This window comes from Aphis gossypii, chromosome 2 (assembly GCF_020184175.1).
Source record: "Aphis gossypii isolate Hap1 chromosome 2, ASM2018417v2, whole genome shotgun sequence".
Taxonomy (NCBI): Eukaryota; Metazoa; Arthropoda; class Insecta; order Hemiptera; family Aphididae; genus Aphis; species Aphis gossypii.
In genome coordinates, this window is record NC_065531.1 from 63,133,565 (window position 1) to 63,157,168 (window position 23,604).

The window sequence follows — 23,604 nt, forward strand, 5'->3', positions numbered from 1 at the left end:
AACACTAGTGCAAGTGGCTCTAACCAGTTTATTTTATACCTACTAGTTGTTTTATTTTTTGATAATAATCTAAACTATATTGTGGTAAATATTTTATATAAATAAATCATTAATTTATGTGGTTTTAGTATATTTTAAAAGGTAAGTAAGTGTGTTTACTTTATTTATGAACTTAGGCAAAACACAAATATACAATTTATTTTTGAAAACTAAAGGTGAACATTGTACAGTAAATGATAATAATTCATCGTCATATTTTTTAACTATATAATTATTTATTCTTACAGTAGTTCCATTTATTTTGTCTGTGTTTAATAAACAAAAAAAATTAAAATTATATTATATTAAGTAATTTATTCGATGTGCCTACTACTTAAATATGTTTTGGGTTGTTCGTCATTTATTTAAATAATGGAAAAACATTTCCACTACAATTACATTAATTTTCCAATATTATTTAAATTGTTATATTTATATAGGAAGTATTGTTAGTGTTAAATCTTTTCATGATATAATATTTTTAGTCATTAAAAACAAATGAATTTATATATTATATATATTTAAATAATAATTCATCTTATATTTATGGAAAAATCAAAATATTATTCATTGACAATAAATTTACTATGGATAAAACCAATTAAAAGAGGTCCGTACATTTTTTTGATCAATCTAACTAGAAAATTTAATAAAATTAACTAAATATTACTTTTATCAATAAATATCTGCTTATCATCGATTTGGATGAAATTTTAAGATTATTTTTTTATGTTTAGGAAAGAAAAAATCTTAAATTTATTTGTTTGATGCATGCGAAACCATAAAACTACGAGAACCAATTTGGTTAAAATCATTCTTCAGTAATCATGAAAACCCTAATAAAGTTATTCCTACTAGCACTAGCAGTAGGATTAGCTTTATCAGGACGTTCGAGTAAGTTGTACCTATATTTATATAATATTATTAAATTTGTGTTTATAAATTAAATAAAATGAACTTAAAATATTTTAAAGTTATACATGGCGTGTATATTGTTTAAATGAATGATAATTTTTATTGATGTTTCAATTAATTACCCATACTCATTAATTATAATATACTTTTTATAATATTTAAGTTTGCATACATATATTATGTATTAGTTATTACTTATTAGTCTGAATCTTAAATAAACAAAAACCATTTACCTTTATGGATATACTTAATATACGTATAAATCATTCTTTTTCAATATTAAGTTGGGATAAGTGAGTATTTACTACCTACTATAATTAATTAGCAAAAAGTAAAACGATTTGCATGCGATCTGCATTAGTGAAACCATAAGTAGGCGTGTGATTTTCGTTTGTGGTTCATAATAAATGCATAACTACGGTGTATAATTTAATCTTAGCAACCTCAGCACCTAATGTTAACAATTTACTAACATTTTACTACTATTTTATTGTTATAATGAAAATATTGCATTTAATATTATATTATAGGTACATCAGTATTTCTGAATGGCATGCACAAATCATTATAAAAGTCAAACTATAATATTTTTATTTATATTATCTTGTAGTTTTGTAATTAACGTAACATAGTTATATAATGCTTTGTGGTAATTTATTTATATTCATTAAATAATTTTTTATTTTCTTTAGAAACATGATCTTCAAAGATTTTCAAATCTTCCGTCATGTTCTTTTTTTATTTCACGATCACTCCACCCACATTGTATAAAAATTTATTTAACATTTTCCGAAAAAGAAACTAAAATTATTTAATACTAATATTTTTACACATTTACATCAAAAGGATAGGAAACATGATAAAAACTAATATTTACACAAAATATAAAATGTAATATATAATACATAATATAAGATTTCCCGTGCTCTTATAAACATTAATAACTGAAAATACAAATTCGAATTCTTTTCCGTGATTTCGTGTGATTTTCCATGTACCACTATGTGGCCTTTCGCATAAATGTCCAATGGTACGCGTACCGTAGTTTGGTAACTTCTGCGAGAGGTAATTGAGAGATGTAACCCATTCTGAGGCGGTTTAAAATTGTTTCTTATCTTTTGAAGCTATCAATTGACATTTTAATTTAGTTAGGTTTTGTGGACTTATTAGACCAATCTTGTTATCACAAAATGTTAGTATGAATTTTTTATATAGTATTTTATATAGATCATTAAACATATTTATCGAATAATATAAAAGTAATGATATTATGTAATCGTCGTTCTGTCATTCATAATCTAAATTTCCGTTGTTTACATTGATTTTAATTAATTATAATATATTGATATAAAAGCACAGCTCTGTGCATACTCTTATATGAAATATGATAGGTTTTGCACTTTTTTAATCTCTATAATAGTGTATAAGACGTATTTTAAAATAAAATTCAAAGTTTTGTTTAGTTGTACAAATTTTATTTACGAAGATCGAGGGCCCCAAGCAGGTGTTACCGTGCCTTGCCATCCAGTAGTTACACTACTACTTATTAGGTTTATTCTAGAAAACTTTTGAAACTACTGATTTGATTTACATGTAATTTTTTTTTTGCATAATAAATTGATAATTTTACACTGATGGGCATGTGCATACATACAGATAGGTACAGGTGACCTAGATTCTGTCCACAGACAATTGCAGAATGGTTGGCGATTAATAGGAAAGTGTAATCGTTTAACGTATCCTGATCATTTTTTATAGTCAATTTTTTTCTTTATATTTAAGTTGTTTTACATTTATTAACATATTTTGTAACCAATTTTTATAAGTTGTAACTTGTAAATCGCTATGTATCGCATCTGAAGTTTTCACCATTTTATCGTTATAAATATATGTATTTATTAAAAAAATAAATGTGATACAATATTGTAATGGCGCTTATAATATTTTTTTTAATGATTAATATATTTTGAAATGATTTAATCAATATGAGATTTGGGATTTATTAATGTATGCTCAATCATTGACTGCCTTTATTGTTGTTAACTCGGCCATGAAAGAAACCTGTTAACAAAAAAAGGTCAGTTGTAAATTCAGCCCTGGTAATTTTTGTTGAGAAAATTACCTATACTTATAATAGTAAACACAATTTTATCTATTGGTAGCAAAAATATATCTCATCGTTTACATATAATTGAATGTTACATAAAATTAAAATAGAAATAAATCTATATCTTATACGCAGAATAATTGAAATTAAGATAAGTTATTTGTTTTATATACAGATCCTTTAAAAACTATTATTAAAGAAGATTCTGAAGAAAGTGAAGTATTATGTTCTACAGAATGTACCGATGGTTCGTAACCTTATCGAAATTTATGCTTATTATTTATACATTACTTTATCATAGTCGTTACATATAATGTCGGCGCATCGATAACAAAAAATAAATCATAAAATACGTTTTTAGGAATTTCAAATAACAATATACTGTTTGATGAGAACAGAAAATATGGGTATTTGTTCAGCGGTAAATCCGCTATTATTGCTCCGACTGGCACTGAAGAAGGTATATCAGAAGTATTGATTAAAGGAAGAGCCACTGTCATCGGGACACAAAAATGTGGTGCCGTCCTTTATCTTAAGCTAATTGAAATAACTCAAGGATCGAATGTTAGCTTATTTTTATATGTTACGAATATTTTTTTCTGCGAAATTGCAGAATCATCACGAATAATTGTTGTATATTTTGGCACAGATTTATGGCCGAGATGTCTTACGGGAATTGGAAGGATTTCCAATTATGTTTTCTTACAATAATGGAAAAGTTGGTCGGAATATTTGTTCGATACCACAGGATTCTACCGCATCGTTGAATTTAAAACGAGCGATTATATCAGCATTGCAAGTGTCGTCGATACAAGAAAATCAGAAAGAATTTTTTGAGGTACCTATTTTTTCCCATTATTGTTCTTTATTATAACAAACGTGTATAATGACTCAGTAACTCAGTAATCATAATTAATATGCTTTTAGACTGATATTCAAGGGACGTGTAATACCACATATTATCCTTATTGGACATCGTCGGACTCGCAATTCACAGTAACGAAGGATAAAGATCTTACACAATGCACGGGTTACGACAAAATCAATTTATTGGGATTGTCATCAACACAATCGTATCCGGTCAGAATGTTTTATAATTTATTAATATATTATGATACACACCTATATAATTAATAAATTAAGCAAGCAAATTATATATTGTTGATATATTAATTATCTTATTTGAATTGTACTTATACAGATTTATGGAGATTCTCCGTTCTCATCAGCCGTTCAGCATTCTGAAATCAAAATAAAACAGTCCACATTAATATCAGTCACCAATGAAGAGACTTTCCTCTATCAACCGTTTAGTGCAATTGACGTCGTAACTAAAATAATAGTTTCTATGACTATGCAATTAACGAAAATGTCAACGATTCAACCCCGTAAGAAAATTATCTTCATGTTCTTGTTTTCACTTTTAATACTTACACGCAAACACACACATACACACACTCTCACACAAAGTACATAAAGTACACAAACATGTATATATGTTGAATATATTATCGTGTAACGTGTTTGTATTATTTTTAGCTGTATTAACCCGTCTGTCCAAAAGCCGATCTATTGTGTTTGAAAAACCAACTGCAACAATTGGATTGGCAGATGCGAATTCGTTAGTTACTGCAACTCAGTTGGCTTTGGATAAACTCGAGCCAATAGTCGATATGAATGGTGGTAATAGTTTTTCAAATTTAGTGCAATTATTAAAAGTAGCAAAGAAGGACGACATACTTTCTGCGTTCAACATGATAATGAGTGGTAGCACAGGATTTAAGGATACCAAAGTTGCGGAGTATGTTGATAAAATTATGATAAATACCTACGATCTAAAACAATATTAATAGTTTAAATCATTATTGTAACAATTGTTAAAAAATACTCTTGTAGGAAAATTTTCATTGATGCTCTAATGGCTGCTAATAGTGGTGAATCCATTGAAGCCGTTGTAGAACTGATAGATAGTCACCAATTAAGCGATTCATTAACTATTTCATGGTTTAATAACTTGGCAAACGCAAAACATCCCACCAAAGAGGCCGTGGTCAAAGCATCAGTAAATCTATTTAAATACTTTTCACATTTCACTTGCGTGTTATTGTTGAAAATAAAAGTATAATCATAAAAATGTTATTGTTATTTATTATAGAGTTTACTCGATGGCAGAGCTCTAAAACAGAGCTATCTTGGAGTTGGCACTTTATTAAAACAATACCTACAAGACACTCAAGATTTTTATAGTACTGAAGTAGCAAATACTTTAAGTAATTTAGGAAAACCGTTAATGAAAGCGGGCCAAGGTCCATTATCAGCTGAAGACGAAGATTTAATTATTGCTAGTCTAAGAAGTATCGGCTATGCGCAATACATGAATAGTGATCTAGAAGATTTAATTATTCAGATAACTATGGATAAAAATACTATTCAAAGGATTAAAGCAGCATCATTAGCCATGCTTAAAATCTATGCTAAAAATGCAAAGGTACACGCAATACACATGTTATATTTCAGTCGTAGTTTATTAAACACATACGTTAAAATATCACATTCAATTATATTTATTTCATAATTCATGAGTCAAATATAAAATATAATATAAAGTATAATATGTTAATTTAAAATTATACTAACAATTTAAGCCATTAAGAAAGTATACTTATTTGTTTAATTAATTTCGAAAACAATATTTTATCTATAAGTAAAAAAATTACAAATTTTAAATCTTTATAAATACTAATATTTTATATTAAGGTGGAGAAAGCTTGTGAACAGATTTTTACCAATACTTTGGCAGATTCTGAACTACGTATTTTAGCATTCAAAGTATTTGCCATTAATCCAACCAACTCTAAAGCATCTGTTATAAAAGATGTATTAGATGACAAAACTACCCAACTTCAAAGTAAGATCTACAAAAAAAAAAACTTTTTTATCATATCATTTGATTAAGCATTATTGTTTTAGATTTAGTATTTAATTAAATTAATATTTAAGATAACATGAAACAACCAATTAATGTAAAAATTGTACATGCTTACTTTTCTAGTTTCTATATTATGCTAAACTTTTTAGTCCATAACAATGTTATAAATATATATACGCGCACATATATAATATATATGATATATAATCAAATACATTAGTTTTACTAATAAATATTGGATTAGGATCCATTACTATGATCACAGAAAAAAATGTGAGAAAGTAAAGGGTAAAACTTATGTTCTTCTTTAATATGTAAAAAAAATTAATTTATGTTTAATATTTTTTCCATTTAAAACACGTTTTTATCAATAATATTAAAAAATTAACATAATTATGGCATTATGATAATTATTTTCATTTTAGTTCGAGCTTTCTTATTCAGCTACTTGAGTAACTTACAGACGACTGCAGATGAATATAAACTAGACCAAAAAAGATTTTATGAAAGAATTTTGATGAAGTCGTCAAAAAGACCACTCAATGACATTCTACGTTACTCACAAAATTTAGAGTATTACCATCAATGTCCTCTACTACATAGTGGATTTTTGTTGGACGGAGAAGTCATTTATTCATATGAGTAATACAACAAACTTATTACAGTATAATTATTAACTCAATTATAATGTTCTATAATTAATCATTTTCAGTACTTTTTTGGCACGGTCTTCTTCGGCATCACTTAAAGCGAATTATTTGGACATCAATATGATATTTTTGATGTAAATATTAAAATGCTTTTATTTAAAAATTCGATTCCTTTTACTAATTAATTCTCATTATAATTTAGATTGATGTTCGTGTTGAAAATTTGGAACCATTACTGAAAAATCTATTTGGACCCGAAGGATATCTTACAAAAAGTAAAGAATCTACTTTCGATAATGTTAAAAATTATGTAACTCAGGCAATAAACTATGCGAAGAATAGAGAACTGAATGATATAGATTCTGAATCTTATTCCAAACAGGTAAGCTATTTATAGGTAATATATCAGTGTATAATTATAAACATTTTTTTTAAATCATACAACTAGGTATACAGTATTATTCTATATTATTAAGTTACATGATCAATGTTTTTATTTTTGTCGCAACCTTTGTATTATCCAGACATTTTAAAATATTATTTTTAACTATCTAACTATTTACCATAAATATTATAAATTATAATCACATGTAAAATAATAAAAATCTAAAAAGATTTTTCAAAAAAAACATTAAAATGTTCTGCTTAACATAATATAGTAAAAATATATAAGAGTATCAGAATAAGTAATAGATAAAAATTGTATTATTTTCTATTTTTGCAGACTTGTGAAAATATTCCTGAAGAAGAAATGAAAAAAATGTATATTGATATAGCAATTAAATTTTTGGGAAATGATCTCGGTTGGTTTACATTCCAAGGACTTGAATGTCAAATTACTTATCAACATATAATTGATGCTTTACTTAAGCAGTTTGATAATTCTGCAACTGACAAAAAGAACATTGAAGTAAATAATTATTTCAACGTTTATTTATATTAAATATCTACTTTATTATTAAAAAATCATAAATGTGTTTAGCTGAATATAAGGAAACAAATATCAATTATCGATTCCGAAACTAAATTCGCAACATGTACTGGGCTTCCAGTTTCCCTAAATATCCAGGCTACAACAGCTATTAAAGTTGATATAGCTACTAAGATTGATTTAGAAAATTATTTTAAACACCCAGAAAATTTAAATTTCACACTCAAACTTGTTCCTAGGTAAGTATTTAAAACTATTTATAATAAATATAAAATTGTATCTTGTTATATATTAATAAAATACTTTCATACATAACAAATGATTATATTTAATTCAAATAAAATAGGTACCCTTTCTGTGAAATTTGAGAGTGAACTTTATTCATGAATAAATCAAAAAAATGTTCAGCTCAGTTTTCTTTGAAACTTAAATATGATCTAAATAGTTCTTATAAACCAATATTTTGTGTATTACCTACCTACTTTGATTTTTATTATTAACAATCTTTAAAACATCTGTTCAGTTCATATTATATTATGAAATTCACTTGCTTATTTTATGATTTGGACTAAAAAAATGAATAAGATATACAATATAAAAATTATAGTATTGGTATTTGATTATTAATTATTTATTATGAATTATAACTGATGAATTTATAACAATTATTTTTAGTGGTTCACTTGATCTTAACGCTATGTTAATGATCGATGGATATATTGTTAATTCCGGATATAAAATATCGTCGTCACTCCATACTTCCACAGGATTTGATTTCTGGTTTGAGGCGGTTGAAGAAAAAGGTTTCCAAATAGCTTATGAACTTCCATTGGACGTTATAGATATACTGACTATAAAATCTGGAGCTTATTCAATAGTACAAGAAAAAGGAAGTCAATTGATTGAAACACCTCTTTTGTCTACAGATATTGAAACGTAATATACCTACAGAAAATACAAAATAATATTTATTTTAAAATACATGGATAATAATAATTTTATTTCTAGAACATCATATACAAGAACATTTGATCAATTTGAGGATATTATAGGATTATCATTTTTCATTAATTATAAATGTCCTTGGAACGGAGAGTTAAAATCTTTACTGCCATTCTCTGGTCCATCATCATTTTCTTTAAAAATTTTTAAAGTTGATGAAGAATTAACTAAATATATTGTAAAAGGAAATTACGACTTAAAGTGTAAGTATACTATACTTAAAATATTCAACTATCAATTATTCGTTCATCAATCAATTAATTATTTATTATAATTATTTAATAGCACCAAAGCTAAAATATATCAAGTGTATATTTGTTACACCGGGTGCGGCCACTAAACGTGGTTTGGAGTTACTCTTTGTTTATGATACTAATGAACATAATAAATTAGTAGCAGAGTTTAGAACTCCATTCACCAGAAGAATTCTGCAAGGTACATTAGTTGATTCCGATGAACAAAAAACCATAGAAGTTATTGCAGATATTGATGGTTCCCAGCACATTTTGAGTACTGGTGTTAAATTTGAACAGGTGGACTCAGATACAATGAAATATTTACCAATATTTGAAGCTAAGTACTCTACAGAAGTTAACGATAAAACGCACAAACAACATCTCTCATCTCTGTTTGACGTAGAGGGTTACGTTCTCGTGCAACGTAATATGAATCCTAAAAAAAATTATCCAACTAAACTAACTTTAAGAGACATTGCTGTTGTTACTACAAAGAGCAGACATTCTTTACAAGGGTCGTTCACTTTTGAAAACAATGAAGTATTAGGGGATGTTAGTTTAACTGCTAATAGTATTGCTGTAAAAATGAACGGACTTTTTAGTGGAAATTATCCGATTTTTAGATTGGACTTAAATTTAGATATGACTAGAAATGAACAATCCGATCAACAATTGGAAACTGATGAAAGCTATGATAATAGACCAAATTCCAAATTTGTAGCTTTACTATACAAAGTTAAGACTTTGAATTTACTTACATCCCACGAACTTCATATTAAATCACCATATGAATACATAAGTAATAATCATATCCGCTTGGACGATGATTATTTAGAAGCAAACTGTGACGTACTAATTGAGAACAGCGAACCCATAATTCACGGAAATATTTCAGCTTCTAATTTTCTTGATGTTGCATTTAACGGTAAGCACTTTTATGAAAATAATAGTTTTACTTATATTAATTATATACTATATTATCACGTTTAAAGCTAATATCACTGTTCTACCGAGAACTGAAGACACGGGACTATTTGTTCGTGGATTTTTAGAAAAGTCTCTTGTTTCGGACTCATCAAATGTTGGGTATAGAGATTTTAAATATGTTCAAAATAAAAATAAAAAAAGTAGTCATCTTGAATTTACTTCAGAATACCCGCAAACATTTGGAAAATATGAAATTAGTACAGAACAACAGGTTTACATTTACTTTCTATACCTTATATTAATATTAAACAGTAAAACTATTTTTAATATAAAATTCAATATTTTAATTTTGTTTTTAGTTTACAGACGACGCTTTCAAGTATACTCTTCTTTATGATACCCACGATGGTTCCACGTTAACGGTTGATTTATATATATTAACAAACGATATTACTTGTAATATTAATTTTGATTCTCCTAATCCTGAAAATAAGTCTTATATGCTCGTACATGGTTGGTTAGAATCAAGAAACACATATGCATTCGATACTAAAGTATGTTTTAATATTTATCAAAACATTCAATTAATTTTTTATTGATACAAAGAGAGACAATGAGAGAGAATGCTTTTAAAATAAAATAAATTATAAATTAATATTTCACAGGTCTTATGGCCCGGTGATCAAAATTTAAATTATATGAATACAAATGGAAAAATGCTTTTGAACGGACGTCAAATCCACCTGAGTGGAAACGTTGATTTTCCATTAGCACATTTAGTAAATGTTCATTTATCAATAAAAAGTAAACCTGATTCCGAAACTGAAGATGGTGGATTTGCTACAGTTCGATGCACATCTAATAATCAAGTGTTACTATCTGAAAAGTAAATCTATTGATATTTTATAATTAAATAATAAATAATTTTGAATGATTAATTATAAAAGGTTCAAGTATACATTAACACTAAAAGATGATGAATTTTATGTGTCTGGAAAGAGTATTTACGACGAATCACAAAATGTCAAACCTATTAGTTTTGAAATATTATACAAAAATTACATAGATGAACTACAATGTACTGGCAAACAAGTAAAACTAAAGAGTCTAAGAGTCTAGTTACTATAGAGTAGTCATAGATATAATTTAAACCTTATTTTATACGTTTTCTAGATCGAGTACAAAATTGAACTAGAACAAAATAATCAGAAAATTGTACACCAAAAACGTTTGGAAGTTACTAAACACGTGTTCAACTATAGACAAATACACAAAATAGATAATAAAGAACAAAACATAATGATGGATTTAAGTTATAATATAACAAGTATAATTCAATAATATTAAAAAATATATATATTCATGAATAATAGTAATAGTTATTTTATTTTAGGTGCATCAGATTGGTCTTATAAATTAATATCTAAAGTGAATTCCCCGAGTATTTTTAATTATTTGGTTAATAGTGACGAATTAGAATTTAATTCTTGTGTTACATTTGGTAATTACTCATTGGATCAAGAGCATATTCTTAAAATGTATTCAACACAAATTTTAATTGACTCGTATAGACTTAAATGGTTTACAAACTGTGAAAAAACAGGTTAGATTTTACACATTTTTTAAATATGTAAACATGATTATATTTTATTGAAAAATATATTATTTTGTAGCATTCAAATTGTTATATAATGAACGAGAAATAAGAGGTTTAGCGTATTATAGCTTGGATCAAATTAAAGGAGGTTACGATTTGAAATATGCGGGTCGATTATGGTTAGATTTTAAAAAAGATCCAAATTCTGAAAGCACCTTGTCAATAAATAATTACTATTCAATTCAAGATGGTCTTTCTGCAGGCACTGACATAAAAATATGTGTGCCTTCATTTAATGATAAGGTAACATAAATACTTTAAAACTTAAGTAGATGTAGCTAAAAAAAAAAATCACATTTTTTGAAGCCTTTTGGCTTTTATCAAATTAATAAAATTCAATTTAACTTGTATACAAACAAAAAAAAATCAATAAAACATTAAACATTTTAGAAAATGGGTATAACAACCGATGTCAAGATGTTTAAGAGCTGGGAAAATCCTTTATATATACTATTAGAACTTGATATTTTCCCCACTACAGAACAAACATTAAAACTCCATACTAGTTTGAATAGAGATTTTCAAGATAATGGAGTTTTGTATTCTGCTTCGTTAATGGCTGAAAGCAAAGTAAGAGTGTTATATATTAATCCTACGTTTGAAACAATAACCTTATGATATAAGATCGTACTTTTTTTTTATTTAGGGAATGAAATTAGATTATGAAATCAAAAATGCTATTTTTATTTCAAGTGATAAATGGGCAAAATATTTAGATATACGTTTTATTGACTCAGATAACAATATTAAACCCATTCAATTACATTTTGAATTAGTGCCTAAAGGATTCACTAACAAAGTTTGTACTCCCTTTATTTATATTGTTAATAAATAGCTGGTGAATATTGATATAATTTAATTTTTTTTTGTATAGATTAACATTTTAGATATTGCCATGGTCGATGTTGTTTCGACTATCACGGTAAATGACGGAGTTTTAAATACGCGTTCGAACATACGTTACAATGAGCGACCTTATTCCTTTGAATTGTCGGTTAGCTCAAATCCAAATTTCAAATTAATATTGGAATGGAATGGTTTGTATATACTAACTTCAAATGAAATAATTCATTCTGTGTTTAAACGATGGTATATCTTTATTAGATAAAACGGGAAATCTTGAAGAACTGATGGTCGAAGGTTTTATTGTTATGGATGAATCGGCCGTAATTAGTGCTACTCGTATTCGAAACAATGGCAAAGACGTCATGCCTGTGGGATACTTAAAAAAATTCTTAGATAAAAAACATTGGTGGGAAACAAATAACCATTTGAGTTCAGAACAATCCAATGCAATTTGGGTATGTGCAATGTGCATATAGTATTATAAAATTTTTTTTTAATAAGTAGAGTGATCAATTTATTGATTTTACAATGATATTTTTCATACTTATTATTATTTTTTTGTTTTTTGTTTTCTAAGTTTGGAACACTAAAAATGTTTCAATTTTCAACTTCAATATTTTTAATAGTGACAGAAAATTTAATGTAGTCAATACTTTAGGGGTTTCGGCCTTGAGAGTAAAATAATAAGTAATTTCTTAATAACCTAGGTTGTCACTTTTATTAACTTTTTACATACTATATAAAATTATGAGAACATTTAGACTAATATTGAGACATTATAGACATTTGAATTAATTTTTTTAATGTTGATAAAAAGTATTAGGATTGTCCAAAAAACTGTAAAATGTAATATAAAATCACTCTCAAGAGTGTCTTTCTAGTAATTGATTAAAAATATTATAAATGCATCGTAAGAACAATTTTTTTTATAAACAATTGAAGTTCAAATTTTGACAAAATCATATTCATATATTATTTAAACGAAAAATAAGTTTAACTATTTTGTTCTAATTTAAAAATATAAGTGGGGACTTTAACGTATATTATTAAATTTAACTATAGGTACACGGTTATATATTTTTAAAATATTTAGACTAATTTTAACTTTACCGTGAACCAATTTACACTGTTTTAAAGTAAGTTTGAATTGATTCAAAAATTAATAATAATAATAACATATGATATAAATGTGTTATCTAGAAAAATTAATTAAAGTCATCGTATTACTAATAAGTAATAAGTGATAGAAAAATAAATTACTATAGCAGCAACATAAATTTATAATGAAATTTACTTTAGTTATATAAGGTAACAGACCGGCTTGGCTCAAGATGGTTTTTCTTGTACTATGTTTTTTTTATTGAATACAATATTTTGTGTAAAATTTATTACAATGACCTACTCAATTATGAAGTACACTCGATACCTACTGTACTTACTTGCCCACTTTTTTAATACAAACTTACACAATCCTTATGTTCTAGCAATCATTAAAGGGACAATTCATTGAATTATTTATAAGCGTACACAGTAACATAAAAAATATAGTTTATGTTGCCAAACAGCAGCGTAGAATACGTTGGCATGAAGCAAGAAAAGCCCAACCACTGCAATATCGTGCATTGATAAATTATTCGCGTGATGAGGCTAAACAAATATTTAAAGAAGTCTTGGAAGATACTTATATACGTCAAGTACCAATGTTCATGTAAATTTAAAATATCTAATCTAATATATTTTATGGGTAAATTAATGTATTTTATCCACTTACAGACGAAATACCACAGAAGCTGTATTTGCTGATGTTATTGAATGTATAGATCATAATAGTCACTATTTCGTAAACTCGATTAGATATCTAAATGAAAAAATGGGAATTTATTTAAAGAAAATGTATAAGTATTATTCATATCAAGCAGATATATTCAGAAATAAATTGGTGCATGATATTGATGAATTAATGGAACAAGTGAAGCTTACTTTACAGGACATATTAAGACAGTTAAATCTATATACTGATGAACCAGTGAATGACATGCAATCGTCAGAACCTCGTTCGGTTAAAGAGTATTATGATAGTAAGATATTTTTTATTGAATAAATTAATTTTAAAAATGTGCTACTAGTTGGTTTAATAATAACTTATAGCTATAATAAGGTTATAACTTAATTCGGTACATAATATTATAAATTATTATTTACTTTATAATTTCACTTTAAAATTTAAACTTAGTTATCTTAATTTAACTAAATTTATGAAAATGTGCCTCATGTATAAAGGCTCAACAATTAATTGGATTCTATTTTATTAATTAGATGTTATGGATAAATTTATGAAAGCAATTAAGGAACTTGAAAAAGCAATAAATAACATTAAAGACTTAACAGAAGATTATATCAAGAGCTTGTCGATTTATGACCTGTTACGTGATCAAATTGAAAAAGTAAAATAGTCTAAGCATAAAATAAAATTTATGATTGTATTCTTATATTTTATAATGATTATTTGTAGTTAAAATCATATCCTTTCAAAGAAAAGTTATGGAAAGAAATACACAACTATTTGAAAGAACTAGAAATGTCAGCTCCAACTACAGATTTTGCTAGTTTTGTCAGTGCTTTGGATAAGTACATAAATAATGTATGTATTATGTATATATAATTATATGTGTATCAAATTTATGTTTATGATTTGGATTTAATCATGTAGGTCATTCATGATGTACCGGTGAGCCAGAGAGAAATAATAGCCTTAAGGAATAAAGGATTTATATTGGTGAAGTCAGTGATGTTTAATTTCTCCAATTACGTGGATCACGACAGAGCAATGGCTATTTATAATGCATTAAGTAAACTTTTTAACTTTTGCCAGACTGTTCTTCACTTAGCCTCACCAAATACATTCCAATATCCAACCGATGAAAATCCCTTGTTATTTGAGCTCAATGAATATAGTATGCAGTTATATAATAGGCATGTGAATCCATCGCATTTAATACCACCGTATGATGGTAATGTATACTTATTCATTTTTAAAATGTACTTAAAATTATTAATTCATGCTTCATATTATCTTATCGTTTGTATAGCTCAAAGTGTTATTATCGACTCCATCTATATAATAACATACAATAGTCAAGCCTACAGCTTTATGCCATACACTGGATGTTATACATTGGCTGAGGATTTTGTAAACAACAAATTTTCAATACTTGCCTATTATGAAAATAACGTTTTAACAAAGTTGTCGGTTTCAACCTATAATGGTGAAAAATACGAGTTATTTTCTGATGGAAGGGTAAGAAGTAAAAAAATAATTATTAACCTTTACATACCTATACATTAAAATGTATAAAATACTGATGTTTACACCAATTTACAAAAAAAATAATAGGTAAATATATAATATAGTATATCGAAACATTTTTTTTTTAAATTTATACATTGAACAAATGTTTATCAATGTAACAATATATTTTTGTTTAATTAAGTAAATTAGCCTTATATACAGATACTCAGTTCAAACTTGATTTATGACAATTTTTCTCATCATTCTCGGTATTAGTCTTTTGTATTTACCAACTGTATTTAATATTATTAGCTTTTATTATTAATATAGATTTTAAAAATGATGATCAAATTTTAGTTAGGTACCCACTAATTTTAAATAATATTAATAGGTTACTGTAAATGGCAGAGATGTTGATTTTCCACTTATAAATGACAATTTAAAAATTTGGAAGGATGTTTTTTACTTTGGAATTGAAATTTCTGTTGGTGTCAGTATTAAATGCACTTTGGATTTCAATATTATTCAAGTGTTTATTAATGGATACCATTATGGTCATGTGTTTGGTTTACTAGGATCTATGTATCAAGAACCTAGATATGATTTCAAACTTTCTAACGGAGAAGTAAAATATGATAAAAAAATAAAAAAAAAAAGAAATAAAAAAAAAACCATTAAATTTGTGTTTGTATTTTCATGTTAGTTATCCGAAGATATGGTATCGTTTTTGTTGGCGTACAGAAAAATAGGAAACACCGAACCAACCAATACCGATTTAATACAAACCGACCAACCACTATGTTCCAGCTTGTTTTCTGGAAAATCTACTTTAAGGTAAATATATAATTCATAAATTAATTACTTCTTGTAGGTAAAAGAAACGTATAGGTAATTATTAAATACATTTTGTTTTTGTACTTAGACGATTTTTCCAAACTATTTCACAAACAGCATATAGAACGATTTGTAATCAAATCGTTTCTTCAGCTACATCTGAACAAGACAGCTTGGATAAGGCTTGTTTAGTGGCAAAAGCTTTCGTGAGCATGGCTAGACAAAACTTTATGTCAAATTGTAATATTCCAGATATGTGCAGTAAGTATTTTATAGTACAATGTGGTTCTTATTAAATGTAATTAGGTACCTAACATTTATACTTAAAGAATGTTCATTAAAATTATTGAGCACCTCGAATAATTTTTAATTTAATGTGGGTACTTTAGTAAAGCAATGGACACATATTTTTTTTCGCTGATAGTATAGATATATTTCAACATGATAATAGTAAATGTGCGTGCTGCAATACTGCGATAGAACTGATAGTAAAAAAAATATTTCGACTTATATAGTCTGACACCTTTTATTTTTAAACATCAATCATTTATGGTGCCTCTAATTCATCTAAACATGAATGTGTATACTGTATTGATAAAGATAAAAATATTGTGTATTTGAGTAGTAGATGTCTCTAAAATTATAAATTATATTATACTCTGTGGCGTTATCGGTATTTTTCCCAAATCGAAATTTCAGAATGAACTTTTTTCCAAATAGTATTTTACCCGAAAGTCCATACACTCGTAACCTTCTTTCTCAAACACCTGTTACTCGAATCGATATTAAAGTCGATAAATTATAATGAGTAAATATATATAATGTAATAATTAAACATTTAAAAGGCATGTGTTGTTGTAATAATGGCAAAGTGCAATACAGTCAAGATACCCGTACTTTTTCGTAAATATTGACTTTATCTTTCAGTAGTTGTATTTTAGCTATAAGTATAAAATATAATTTATAGAAAATACACCACTGTAGATCTACTTAATAACAAAATTTTAAAATTTTTAATATCGGAAACAATAACTGTCGGTAAATAGGCGTTCGGAAAAAAGATTTCGGGTTTTCGGACTTTCGGGGAAAAGTTGATTCTGGAAAACGAGTACCACTCTGTGGTTATAATAATTATAGAAATTATAGCTTTTTTTATAATAATACACATTTTTAGATACATGCATCAAATTATTAATGTTTATTTTTCATAATATAGTAATGACTTCAGTACACGAAAGAACAATAGACGCGACGACGAATGTCCAAATATCTGAACCAAACGACGTAGCAGATATAATGATTTTGTTTGAAGAAACCATAGAAATTGAAGAAACATTTTCGAAAATATTAAATCCTTTCATAAAACAAGTTGAGAGCAATTTTAAAAGAAAAGGAATAAAGTAAATATATTATATCATATTATATCATATTATAATAAAGGGCGAGTCCCTTTTGACCAAAAATGTAACATTCTCTTTTCGGACAATTTACTTTTCGACTAATACAAAACGTTTAATTCATATTTTATGTTATACACATATCACATTTGTATATATCATTTTGTTATTTTAAAATAATTACTTAAAAATCTAGTGAACCACCGCTAACAAAAATCAAATAGTGACAGAAATTTTAAACTTATAATAATTTTCTATGTGTTGTACATAAAGACTTAAAGTATTATATTAAATAATATTATTATTATATCAAACTTTTTGTTTTGGCCGAAAAGCGAAGGGTACGATTTCGGTCGAAACGGCCTTGCTCAATATAAAACATGATGTGTCTTTACACTGTATTGTATGATTTGAGTTGAAATATATTCAACTCATTAGTAACAACTTACCAACATATTTATTATGCAGCGTTAAGACATGTATTAGTCATTATATTATTCATTATGTTAGTACAAGTGTGATAAATGTTGGTAGTTGCGGTACTATAATAATTTTAAGTGTAGTTTAACTGCACCAACCAGGTAAGTAAGTATTATTAATCAGGGCAATTATTATAAAACAGGTTGATTTTATCGTAAAAAAATATTGTTCATTCTAATTTTAAGTTTTCAAACTTATCATTTAAGTAAAAGATATTTGTATTTTTTTACCACATTATTTAAATTTGACTATTTAAATTGCATTATACATACATTGTAAGATAAAAATTTCTTTTCTTTCTAATACTTTTAAATATAATTTACGACAAGAGTTTTCAAATCACTATTTAATTATTATACGTAAGTATTATAATGATAAAAATATAATTTATAAAAAAAATATAATGGTTGAGAGATGTTATCAAAAACTTTTTACGCCGTGTGTTAATATTTATTTTTTCTATAATAAAATTATTATGATCACTAACATGACGTATTACTGTCCCGGAAAACATATATCATCCCTACACCACTTTTCTCTGTTGTGGTCTGTGGGTCTATTTCCGATATCTCAAAAGTTAACATATATTTATTATGTAAAATTATAATATAATATGTGCAATGTGCATCCTTTCTTTAAATTATTAATTTATAAGTTGTAACTATTAAGTATTTAACAAATAAACCAAATAAAATGAATTAATTAATAATTAGAATTATTTTCAAACAATTTTAGTTATTATTTTTGGTTTGAATTTTAGTGACGTCAAATTTATTCTTATTGGATACTCTGGAAAATCTACAGATTCTGAGGTGCATATGTATACAACTAATGAGGATGACGGCATTACAAAAATATTGAGTAACATGCCGGAATGGATAGGATCTCATATCACCACTACTGACGATGACGCTGGAACAAGTAGACTCCAATCTCAGTTAATTCATTCGTTTAAAACAGTTACTGGTAAGATGCCATACCTACATAATAATATTATCTAATTGTTAGACTTTAATTTAGAATGAAATTTGTTTCAAATTGTTATCGAAAACTATTGCAATCATTTTGAGCTATATTCAATGAAATTTTCTTAATTTTTAGTCAAACATTCAAGGTCGTAGCAGGAGGGTTTAGGGTTCAGACCCCCCCCCCCCCCGAAATTTATTTTTGAAATAAGATTGAATAGGTAGTTAAAATTTCAATAATATTTCTATAATTTAATATTTTATTATATAATGCAAAATCTTTATACTCTCTTCCCCCCCCCCAAAAAAAAAAAAATAAATATTTTTTTAGCTACGGCCTTACAAACATTAAATTAATTTAAATATACATGTGGTGTATAGATGAGGCTGTATAATAATATGCTAAACACTTAAATCGATGAAATATTATACAAAATAGATGAAACTTTATCGGAGTATCGGGCTGACAATAATATATTTATGATTTTATGTTCAGGTCAAAATACAAAAGACAAAGCGTACATACTTTCGGCAAATTACCCGTACAGAGCGAACGCTGATAAAGTTGTCTTGTCCGTCGCACAATCATTATACGATACCCAAAGCTCTGTTATAGGCGTAAGTACTTCTCAAAATAATTCGATAATCGATTAAAAATATAATATCTTGTACTACAGGTATCTCAATATACGTTCAAATACGTAACGTCATGGTATACGAAACAAAGTATTTCCTTTTTGCTGATTGCCCCCATCAATTTGAATGATGTTTCGGATAATGGCATATTCGGTGAGTACTTATCTTTTTAAATATTATCGTAACTATGATATTATATTATGTGTGTGTGTGTGTGTGTGTGTGTGTGTGTGTGTGTGTGTGTACAGTATATATATATATATAGTATGCAAATTTATGTAAGTACATACAATATATAATATATGCATATATTTAAATAAAATCCTCGAAGACAGATTAGATACTTATCAAGTACAAAAAATAGTAATTTTTAATTCTAATAATATTTTATTTTTCAGGAGCGAGTGGTGAGAACACCATTTATACAATTTCATCGCCGGACGGTAAATACAGCGACAACGGATATACTTATAACACATCACTAGAGACGAATTTGGTGCTTATGGTTAGTAAATGAAATTCGAGTATGATAAATGATAATGGAAAAGTACCCAATGTTTTTATTGATTCCCTCGGGGAAGGAATAATCTTAAAAAAAGCGGGCAAGTGAGTACCGCTCTGCTGTACATTAGGTGCCGTATGGATCATTATTATATATTATAGGAGTGTTAAATTTGAATCCAATGATAGTTATCATTGTATACGAAAAACGATTCTGAACGAAGATGATTTGTCAGCCTAGGATATAATTTCTAGTGGTTGGTGAAAAAGGTGGTTTATGTTTTAATGGCCTGAATACAACAAAATTTAAGTTCTTTTATAATAATTGTAAGCTAAACTTATGAAAAACCTTGTATTAAATTTTCAACTCTTAGCTACTTATACAAAAATTTTTATGAAATATACCTACAAAATAATTTGCAAATATTCATAGTTTTGACGAATTTTTGTCAATATTTGCACTTCAAATGCTAATAAAAAAAAATTGTGCCTATGTATTCTTATAATTCTTTAATCACTATAAGAATAACTTATGAGGAACTTTGTATTAAATTTTCAAGTATTTTGATAAGGCCAAAAAATTTTATCGACTTCAAAAATATTTTTTCAGAAAAATTGAAAATTTCAGTTGTCTATAAATAGCTCAAAAAAAGTCAAAATATTTTGAAATTTAAATCACGTAAAGAAAACGCGAATCTTAATAACTGGTAAAATTTTCAAGTATCTACGACTTATACTTTTTGAATAATAACAAATATCAAAAATCGTTTGAGGTTAAACTGTTATTTAACGCGGTTTTGTAAAAATTTAAATTTCAAACACTCATAAAAATTTTTTGTCTGAATCCGGTAGAGTTTTTTTTACAGATATTTGAAGAAAAATGTATGGAGAACCTTGTACCAAATTTTCAAAACTTAGTTATAAAAGAAAAAAAAATTATGATTTTTCAACTTCAAATTTACTTGCAAATTTTCGCGTTTTCGACAGATTTCGTAAAAATTTGAACTAAAAACGCTTATAAAAAAAAATTGTGACTAACGATTTTTAATTTTTTTTAGCTACATTAAAAACAACTCATAAGGAACCTTGTATTAAATTTTCAAAACTTTTTGGTCATCCAAAAATTTTTTATCGACACTTTAAAAAAAAATTCTCAAAAGAATCGAAAATTTCAGTGGTCTATAAATAACTCAAAAAAAGTCAAAATTTTTTGAAAATTTAACTATATACGGATACCACTGACATTAACATTTGGTGAAAATTTCAAGTATTTTCAGTGATTAGTTTTTGAATTACAACCATAAAAAAAAATCGATTTGGTCGAAAACTGGTTTTGCGTAAAAATTGCCGTTTTTCCGTCATTTTTTTTTTGTTTTTCTCGATTTTTTTGAAAACTTTTTACCTCTATAATGCACCAAGGATATTCACTTTTACATCGGAAACCACCCCCATAGTTTGAAATTGGAGCATTATTATTTTATTTCGACTAGTTATGTTGTACACAGACACAAAAAAAAAAAAAAAACACACATCATTGTAAAATCAATACATTCATCACTTCGTTCAGAATCTAAAAATGATAATAACCAGTAGATAAAAATGTTTAATGCATTTAAAAATGGCGGTTAAATAGATATAATTATAATAAAAAAATGTGTACCTACATTAAAAATCAAACCATGACTATAACGACTAAAATAAAATATAAATTTTTTGAACAAGTTTTTACGAGATAACAATTTATGTACCTATATTATACCTAATTTATGTATACTTAAAAACATATTATATACTATCAAATTTGGAAAACTCGAGGCTCATAATAGATCTTCCCACCAAATTTATCCACTCTCCCTAACAATGCCTCTGCAGACAGAGACGATATTAAATTTTGCGAACTATATGTATCCAACTAATTTAATATATTTGTTTGTATTTCACAGACAAGTGGGACCATGTACGATTCTCAGTTCTTAACCCACGCCACAAATTCACAAGAAAAAATTTTCTTACAATCGTTATGTAAGACAATAGTAGGTATGTCCGTTACTGATTCAGTGGTCGAGAGAAGTTGTTCCAGTTCATTGTACAACGGAGTGATGCCATACGCAAGATGCGTTGTCGTCACAACCTGATCTATAAAAAACAGAGTTATAGGTACAAATATAACGATTTTTTTTTTTTGTAGTTTTAGTGTAGGTAGTGCAGTTGTATACATTAATCGTTTTGAAATGGTTTATTAATTATTTTTATTTCTATTTACAGATACAAATTAACACGTGTTTTGGTCAAATGAAATATTTCAATTAACAATAATATTTATTATTTTTTAAATATTAAATCAAGAATACAAAAAAAATGTTTAAATCTATTATAATTATCATTAAATTAGTATAATATTGTCATAGTACCTAGTTATTATTGTTATGTAGGTATGTTAATTATTACATATTATTATGAAAAAAAAAAAATAAAATATTTTATGGCATTGAAAATTAGTAAAGATTTATTCATGAACAATAACCATATCTGTTGTCTGAATACTTAGAAAAAATTAGATTATTTTTTGCTTTAAAAATGAATAACTGTAGACAGTAATTTTTCACAAAATATTTATATAGTTAGTATTCTCTAGACAAAATATACATTTAAAAATATTATTACTTTTTTTTTATAAATGGACATTTTAAATTTTAATTACTTTTTTAGATTTATGTATGATAAAAAATCTGGCATTGCATAAAAAATTGTTTTATTTCACATCCCACTTGCCAACGAGATTCACTTTCATATAAGAAAAAAAATTGAAGGTGACATAGAGTAGGTCACAATAATGGTATGCTTTTTCCAATCTGTTTTTAACAATTTTTTCTTCTCAAAAGTTCTTTTTTACAATACCATTTTATCCAAAAGTTATTTTTAGTATTTATATCTAAGGTTGAAAAATTCAACACAAGTTTTCCATAAATTTTCCTTCAAATAACTAAAAAGAAAACTAAAGCGTCATTATAGGAAAAAAATGTTATGAGCGTCTGAATTTAAAATTTTTACAAATTTGCCTAACAATAACGATTTATCCTAAAAATTTTTAAATATTTGTTGTTATTCAAAAAGTATAAGTCGTAGATACTCGAAACTTTCACTAGTTGTTTACATTAGCATTTTATTTACATAATTTGACTCTTAAAACATTTCGTTTATTTTAAGGTCATTTAAAATTTTAAAATACTCGTATTTTTTATAAATATCGATAAAATGTTTTT

At 26.4% G+C, this 23,604-nt stretch overlaps 1 protein-coding gene across 1 annotated transcript; it reads left to right on the forward strand.

Annotated features, from left to right (window-relative positions):
* On the forward strand, positions 1–22,836 carry LOC114120301 (apolipophorins-like). The gene is given in 47 exon segments (XM_050201488.1): positions 1–141; positions 777–933; positions 3,237–3,308; positions 3,423–3,625; positions 3,711–3,899; positions 3,989–4,141; positions 4,263–4,449; positions 4,601–4,862; positions 4,958–5,123; positions 5,217–5,549; positions 5,819–5,969; positions 6,416–6,632; positions 6,703–6,740; positions 6,743–6,774; positions 6,843–7,022; positions 7,365–7,550; positions 7,623–7,810; positions 8,247–8,507; positions 8,580–8,776; positions 8,859–9,734; positions 9,802–10,007; positions 10,096–10,290; positions 10,402–10,622; positions 10,684–10,828; positions 10,910–11,063; positions 11,130–11,339; positions 11,410–11,636; positions 11,784–11,963; positions 12,040–12,192; positions 12,268–12,430; positions 12,498–12,694; positions 13,724–13,947; positions 14,013–14,317; positions 14,556–14,683; positions 14,752–14,880; positions 14,950–15,250; positions 15,329–15,537; positions 15,920–16,153; positions 16,232–16,362; positions 16,451–16,623; positions 17,579–17,762; positions 19,000–19,205; positions 19,701–19,822; positions 19,882–19,993; positions 20,239–20,345; positions 22,285–22,498; positions 22,607–22,836. Coding segments are annotated over 45 exon segments (8,766 nt in total). The 5' UTR covers positions 1–141; positions 777–866; the 3' UTR covers positions 22,477–22,498; positions 22,607–22,836.
* Positions 22,837–23,604: the final 768 nt, after the last annotated feature.